The following is an 8,117-nucleotide window of genomic DNA, read 5'->3' as shown; positions in this document are numbered from 1 at the left end:
AGGTCGATGGCACGCCGCTCGGACGTGCTCAGCACTGCTGCAGGGTTCTCGGGCGCGTGAGGCAGCTGCCTGCGGGGAACGACACGGACGTCCATTACCCACCGACATCTTAATAGCAACTGTACGTTCAGGTAAAGGGGAACAATATAACAGAAAGAAAACAAATGACATGATCTTATGACATGACAGACATTTTAGAGTTTGAATACAATTTATTCAATACAAATTTCAGTGTCTGACCTATTAGGTTTAAGAGAGATTATTTTTAAGTAAACATTTTATTTGACCATTTTTACCAAAGTACAAACATTTTGTAATTATTTTTCAGAATATTTTCTTTTCTTTTCCCAATCAGAACATATTTCACATCTTTTGTGCAACTTACAGGGGATTTTTTTTTTTTTTAATTCAAAATGTGATATCTCACACCACCATACATGCATGGGGATTATTTTTATTTCCTAAATTCATTATAAAAATGGGGGCACGGTGTATAACTGGTTAGCACATCTGCCTCACAGTTCTGAGGACCGGTGTTCAAATCCCGGCCCTGCCTGTGTGAAGTTTGCATGTTCTCCCCGTGACCCACTGCAGACATGCAAACTCCACACAAGCGGGGCTGGGATTTGTACACACACACAGACAAACACACTTTTAAATATGGTAACAACATATGGATGCACGTATAAGAATGATTTATGTTAATCACGTTCCACTTATGCCTTTGTGAGTGTGATGCTGGTCGTCGGTGAGAAAGAGGACAGAGAGGAAATTAGTCAGAGTTGAGGAAAAGTGAGCAAAAGGGGATAAATAAAGTTCCTTCGTGTGTGTCTGTGTGTGTAAGTGTAGGCGTGCATGCGTGTGTGTGTGTGTGTGTGTGTGTGTGTGTGGGCTCACCTGACACGGAGGTGGGCGCTGCGGGAATCGTTGCCACCCACCGAGGTGACGTGGCAGGTGTAGGTGCCGATGTCGCCCGACCACGTCTGCGAGATGTGCAGCGTGCCGTCGGTGTCCTGCTGCACGCGCGGCATGGCGTGCACGTTGATGGCCACGCCCTCTTTCTCCCACAGGTGCCTGTGCCCAAAATGGGATTATTTCATAATAAGCAATATATTGCGCTGCTAGTGCCGTTTTATAATAGGATTTCCCATGTTGGTGACTGTTGGAATGCATTGGGAGCAAGTGGGGCAGATTTAGATAAATAATAATAATAGTATTTTTTATTACTTTTAAAATCATATTTAATTTATTTTGGTGGGATTATCAACACTATTTATGCATGTTAATTACAAATGAAAGTGATTAAAAAAATTAAAAATTGTGCTAATTCATCATATTACTTTGAATCCATTATGCCTTGACAAGAGTTTTTGTATTTTTTTTCCCTATAAAAAACTAACAAAATTATTTTACGATTCATGCACGTTATAAGGGATTTTATTTTTGGAAACTGTGTTTCAACAGGTTCTAAATTCATGTTAATATCCTATAGGGGATTTATGTTACATCCATCCATCCATCCATTTTCTGAGCCGCTTCTCCTGACTAGGGTTGCGGGAGTGCTGGAGCCTATCCCAGCTATCATTGGGCAGGAGGCGGGGTACACCCTGAACTGGTTGCCAACCAATCAAAGGGCACACATAAACAAACAACCATTCACACTCACATTCACACCTAGGGGCAATTTAGAGTCTCCATGTTTTGTTTTTGGGATGTGGGAGGAAACCGGAGTGCCCGGAGAAAACCCACGCAGGCACAGGGAGAACATGCAAACTCCACACAGTCGGGGGCGGGGATTGAACCCGGGTCCTCAGAACTGTGAGGCTGACGCTCTAACCAGTCGTCCACCGTGCCGGCGATTTATGATATCAGATTAAAATTAGAAAAAAAAATAGATATTTTCATATCTAATAGAATATTTTATATATTAAAACAATATTATGACATCATTATCACCCATCAGGGTATTGTTAAATCTAATTTTCAAAATTGTATTTAATAACATCATGCATGCACATTGTCCCCTTAAAGGTTATTACTATTTTTTATGAAAAAAATAATACTTCCGTGTCATCGTTCATGTTACAGGGGATTTAAAAAAATATATTTTACAATGTAATTAATACATATATCATCTTAGAGGAGATTTGTATTTAAATGATTTTAAAATGATATTTTATGACATCATGCTTGTTATAATTCTAAAGAGGATTTTAAAAATGTTTAAAATGATATCGAATCATATTATTCATGTATGTTATCACCCTAGAATGTATTTGTTTTCATATTTAAAAAAACATTTTATGAATTTTCTTTATGTATGCTATCACCTAACAGGCAACTCTGTAAAACATAAATTGAATAACATTCTGATAATATTTAACATAATTCAAGCATCTTATTGCTTTATAGATTATTTTTATTTCATAATTGTTTCATTTAGTTGTAATTTTTATTATTATTATTTTTTGACATTATTCATGCATGCTATCACACCACAGAGGATTTTTTAAAATATTAAAACATATTTTGGAACATTAGTATTGCATTTATCTTACAATTGATTAAAAAGAAATCTCAGAATATCTTGTGATTATTCATGCATGTTTTCACCTTATAGGGTATTTAAAACATGTTACTTTATCACATTGGCCATGCATTTTATCCCCTTACAATGTATTCCGAATAAAACATTTAAGAGACCATAATATTTTATTAATTATTCTTGGAAATGATCACTTTACAGGCAACTTTTATTCATTTTCTTTTTTTAATTTTACAATGTGTAAAAGTATGAAGCAATTTCTGTGCATAAAATATATATAAAAACATTGAAACTATTTGATGGCTTTATTAATGCGTGTTATGTTACTGCCATTACTGAGAACAACCTTGGAATGATAATTTGCTTGCATAACGCATTGCGAACAAAAGGTTGCAGCAAACAACACTTTTCACTTTTATTCAGTGCTGTACTACGGACCGACTTTATTCTAGAGGGCTTTATTCAGCAGGCGCCCCAGAAGGTCGGCTGCTGAATAAAGTCGTTTGAATGCGTCCGCTTACCTGACATTCACGCTGGGATCGTGTGTGACACCGCAGGTCAGTGCAGCCTTGGTGCCTTTGATGATGCTCTGGTCCTGCGGGGGCGTCGTGATCCGGGTTCGCGCTGACGAGGCGGTGGAGGAGAGATGACAGAATGTTCCGGAACAAGGAGAAGCAATAATGCTCTTCTACTTACCCCAGACCACGAGGTCGGCGGATGCCTCGTCGATGCCACGTGAGTTACTGGCCATGCAGGTGTAGGTGCCGGCGTCGGAGATGTGCGAGGGCGAGATGAGCAGGCTGCCTGACTCCAGCAGGGTGAAGCGAGGCAGCTGCACCGAACCGCTCGCCAGGACACGCTCTCCTGATGGGTATGAGCCAATGAGCGCGATAAGAGTTTAGCAAGTTCGTCCATCATGCCGAAATTTAATCAATTTGAATTAACAAGGCTATTATGTCTCTCAAAAAATGTGGTTTAAATTAATTTTACTAATCCAAGCCAGACTACTTGGCTGCCATAGAATAAAAATTGTCAAGTTTGGTGATTAAAAACCAATCGTAATATTGGATTCAGCTACAACACAAGCACTATCTAAGTGATCTCATAATAGATTTCAGGACCCATTAATTGGGTGCCTAAACAGACTGCCACAGACTCAAAACTATGAAGTTTGGTGATCCAAAAAATATATATTGTTGTATGTGTGATTTTTCAATGGCATCCTTGCCTCATCTACATCCATCCATCCATTTTCTGAGCCGCTTCTCCTCACTAGGGTCGCAGGCGCGCTGGAGCCTATCCCAGCTATCGTGAACTGGTTGCCAGCCAATCGCAAGGCACATACAAACAAACAACCATTCGCACTCACAGTCACACCTACGGGCAATTTAGAGTCTCCAATTAATGCATGTTTTTGGGATGTGGGAGGAAACCGGAGTGCCCGGAGAAAACCCACGCATGCACGGGGAGAACATGCAAACTCCACACAGGCGGGGCCGGGGATTGAACCCCGGTCCTCAGAACTGTGAGGCTGACGCTATCACCAGTCGGCCACCGTGCTGCCTTGCCTCATCTCATGATAGGTTATTCTAATTCAGGCTCGCTGCCTAAACTAGCTACAATGGACCCAAAATTGCAAAGTGTGGTTCTGAAAATGTTTTTGATGTTAATGTCACAATATATACAGCTATACAACACAGACACTTTGGCAGTTATCTCATAACATATTGGAATTTTTCAGGCCAGACTAATTGGCTTCCGTAACACGATGCCACAGAACCCAACGTTTGATGGTAAAAATATATCAAGTTTTCTGTAAATATGCTTTGAGGCAATTCTAGGGCCTCCTTTCCTCATATCAAAATATATGCTACTAATTCAGGCCTGACTAGTTGTATGCTTAAACAGGCTACCATGTAACAAATTGAAGTGCTTTGAGAAGATTCCAGTGCGTCATATGTCATCTCATAATCAATATTACTAACACAGGCCCGACTAGCTTTCTGCCTCAACAGACGTGGAACCAAAATCGCAAAGGCTGGTGCTAAAAAAATAGCAACGTTTGCTATAAATATCGTGCAACACAGATGCTAAGTTGGTGCTTTGAAGTGATGCCAGGACACATTGCCTCATCGCATAATAGGCTGTCCAAATTCAGGCCCAACTAGTTTGCTGCCTCAACAGTCTGCCAAACAAGAAGGTCAAGTAAAGAAGATAATGTAAGGTTCAGGGTTACAAATTTTACTGAAAAATATCACACTATAGTATACAATAGGCCTGACGAGTTGGCTGCCTTGCACAGGCTGGCATGGTTTAGTATCACGCTGGAGCGGAACAGAAGCTAGAAGTGGATCACGATGAGAAACCGGGACAATGTTTTTCTCATTGTGATGCAAAACAAGAAAAGCCCGGTGCGGGATAAACCTTGGGATCCAAGCCGGCTTTAGCCAGTAAGCTGCCACAAACTATCCTCCCGTGTGTAATAGATAACATACATTATAATCCCTAGGTGTGTGTGTGTGTGTGTATGCTGTCTTTGTGCAACACACACCTTTTTGCCAGGTGATAGCTGGTCTCGGTGCGCCGGAAGTCTCGCAGTGCAGGATGACGGACATCCCGTCGATCACGGTGCTGTCCGAGGGACCGGCAGTGATGTTGGGAGCGATACCTGCGGTGAGCCCAGGCAAACGCACACACAGACACGTACACACACAAAGGGAAGGAGTAAAACATGGCAACATGAGAAGGTATGTTAGAGGTGAGGCAGAGATCCCACTCAGTGTAATGTAAACGCCCGCCTCTTGATTTCTTGTCGACGCTCGAGTGTTGTTCATTCTTCTTACAATACATCATTCACCTCCACGCTGCGTGGAACAAAATAAAAAATACCGTATGTCTACAAGTAGTGTCTACTGTGTGAATGCGGAGAGATGCTATTCGCGATCAGAAATAGAAAGTAAATAAATGAATTGAAGAGAAGAACATTTATAGAGTCCACAGATTATGTGACTATGCCTGTAGTGAGTGAATGCATTACTGAATGGCATCCAAGGATTGCGATTGGACGCTTGAAAAACTTCCAGGTGATGTCAGGGCATCACGTCCGCATTAGTGTTTTCTGCTTACCGTCGGCAAGCGCAAATTAGATCAAAATTGGATACAAATTTGAAACTGGAATGTGAGAGGAAGCCGGAGTCACCGCAGAAAATGCACAAGAAAACTCCACATAGGAAGGGCAGAGCTGAGATTCGAACCCAGAACCTGTGAGGCAAACGTGTTAACCACAAGTCCACTTGTGGGCTATCATCAAATCAATAATCAAAAAGCAATGTGCAACAAGTCAATTCAATCGAATAACATCCGACCGATATGATTGGAAAACTGTTCTTCCAAGTTTAACAGGGCATCATTTCCTCCTCATTTGTGTTTTGATTATCCCCGCCGAGCGTAAATTCAACCACAACGGGATAGAAACTACAGCAGTGATAAGAAGCATGCAAAAACTACTTTTCACATGCTCTTGCTGATGCCTCACTAACACCTTAATTTGGTGTAATTTGTTTTAATTGCGTTTCATTTAGTTTGTTTACTTTAGTAAAGTTTTTTTTTTTTGCAGTAATGTTACATGGTCGTTGAGCTGACGTCGAAACAGTCATTTAAAAAAAAACAAAAAACAAAAAACAACGTTGGAGAGTTGTTTGAAGACTGACGGACAGATTTGATCTCTGATCTCGGTAAGAAACTGTTCCCATTTTTCATAGCACTCACTGGTGACGGCGAGGTACGTGTTGGTCTGGACCTCGCCCGCCGCGTTCCTGGCGAAGCACTGGAACATGCCGGTGTCGTCGGGCAGGAGGCCGTTGACCTGCAGGCTGCCGCCCGTCAGCACCCGGTACCGAGGCGTTTTCACCGGATCGATGGGCGTGGCGTCCTTGTACCACACGATATCTGGCTGGGGCACACCTGTGAGGGGCGTTTTTAGTCTTTAGCAAGTTGCAAAGGGGTGGAAAATTTCTGGTAACTTTCAGGAACGTTTCCAGTAATTTTCCATGGCGAAGTTAAGCAAAGGAACTTTGGAAAGATACCATAATTCAAACATACTGTAGATGCAGTATCTCACAAAAGTGAGTACACCCCTCACCTTTTTGTAAATATTTCATTATTGACACTGAAGAAGTGATACTTTAAAATATGATGTCAGTGTACAGCTTGTATAAATTTACTGTCCCTTAAAAATAATCCAGACAACCATTAAAGTGTAAACTACTGGCAACAAAAGTGAGTACACCCCTCACACGTGCTTACCTCTCGCTTGACAGGGAATGTCGACCACTTTCTCCATCTCAGCCGTGATGTGCTTCTCCGGCTCTTTGATGAACTGCGGCGGCTCTGGGAGAAGATAGGAGAATGGAAGAAGAGGCAAGGTGATGTAATCCTAAATCCCGCCGCAGCAATCCACGAAGTTTCAAACGAGAACTGACAGCTTAATTGGAAGGCCAAGGGAAAAAAAGGATTGGACAAGGGGTTTAGCAAAAACAAAGAAATAAGACGACGCAAAACTCAAATGGAGAGACATTTGGTATTCCGCCTCAGTTTTTGGCCATAACCTTCAAACAGGCAGCAGGGGAGGCCAGCGTCAGTAGGCGGCATTCAAAGGAAAAAAGTTAAGCGCACCTTGCTCTTTGAATGCCATCGCAACCTTGACACCATCAAAGCGCTCAAAAGCGACTCGGCATTCAAATGCTTTCGCCAGCGGCTGCCGGCTTAATGGCGGCTTCACAGGTGATACCTTTTGTCAGACTTTTGGACCGGCTACAGAACCGTGACACTGATTAGCAGCAGGGAGATAGTTGGCTGAAAAATGTCAACGGGTAGCAAAAAACAAAAAATGAGGAGGTGAAATATTGAAGTCTGACACCTGGTGAGTCAAGCTTGGCCACAAAATGGAATGGGAGTTTAGCTTTGAAAAAGGGCAATCATCCCTAACAGTTTGGTCGAAAAACAACAAATTACCTTGATCGTTTAGATACATACTGATGGTGTTCAAAATGAATAGGGTTATGATAAGAGGTGATAATCTATAAAAGTTTGGTCAGGAACTACCCCCGATTATGATGTTTATCCAGTGGTTCTAAGATGCCATTCTAAACTGCTGTGGCCTTCAATCTTTTTCTTTTCAACTATAGTCAGATGGGATTCAAAATAATGCAAATAATCTGGTTTTTGTTATGCCATTAGACGAGCATCCCCAATTTGAAGATATACTTTTAAATAAATAAAGGTCTCGCTGTTGACTTAATCCCCCCCCCTCCCCCCTCAACCCCCATTTTAACAGCTAACTGTTATGATATGAGACAATCGTCTATAAGAGTTTGAAGAAATTTTGGAAGCTATGACTGCTAAAGGCGTTTTATCCACCGGTGGTATAAAATTAAATAAGGATCTTTCAGTTAGCCGGCACGGTGAACGACTAGGTTAGCACATCTGCCTCACAGTTCTGGTGACTGGGGTTCAAATCCCGGCCCCGCCTGTGTGGAGTTTAGCATGTTCTTCCCGTACCTGGGTGGGTTTT

The 8,117-nt window shown here is 41.8% G+C and overlaps 1 protein-coding gene across 4 annotated transcripts in view; it reads right to left on the bottom strand.

The window, feature by feature from the left end:
* The window catches only part of sdk2b (sidekick cell adhesion molecule 2b), a 228,846-nt gene that overhangs the window by 30,109 nt on the left and 190,620 nt on the right, over positions 1-8,117 (bottom strand). For all 4 annotated transcript variants that reach the window (XM_061706624.1, XM_061706627.1, XM_061706625.1 and 1 more), the window contains exons 8-14: positions 6,851-6,934; positions 6,314-6,508; positions 5,097-5,213; positions 3,242-3,409; positions 3,067-3,169; positions 898-1,074; positions 1-69 (exon numbers count right to left, since the gene is read on the bottom strand). The exon at positions 1-69 is cut by the window's left edge and continues 68 nt beyond it. In XM_061706624.1, coding sequence (XP_061562608.1) covers positions 1-69; positions 898-1,074; positions 3,067-3,169; positions 3,242-3,409; positions 5,097-5,213; positions 6,314-6,508; positions 6,851-6,934 — 913 coding nt within the window. The remainder of the gene's footprint in view (positions 70-897; positions 1,075-3,066; positions 3,170-3,241; positions 3,410-5,096; positions 5,214-6,313; positions 6,509-6,850; positions 6,935-8,117) is intronic.

Source organism: Phycodurus eques, chromosome 19, assembly GCF_024500275.1.
Source record: "Phycodurus eques isolate BA_2022a chromosome 19, UOR_Pequ_1.1, whole genome shotgun sequence".
NCBI lineage: Eukaryota > Metazoa > Chordata > Actinopteri > Syngnathiformes > Syngnathidae > Phycodurus > Phycodurus eques.
The sequence above is the reverse complement of the archived record's forward strand: the minus strand, read 5'-3'. Positions and strand labels throughout refer to the sequence as shown.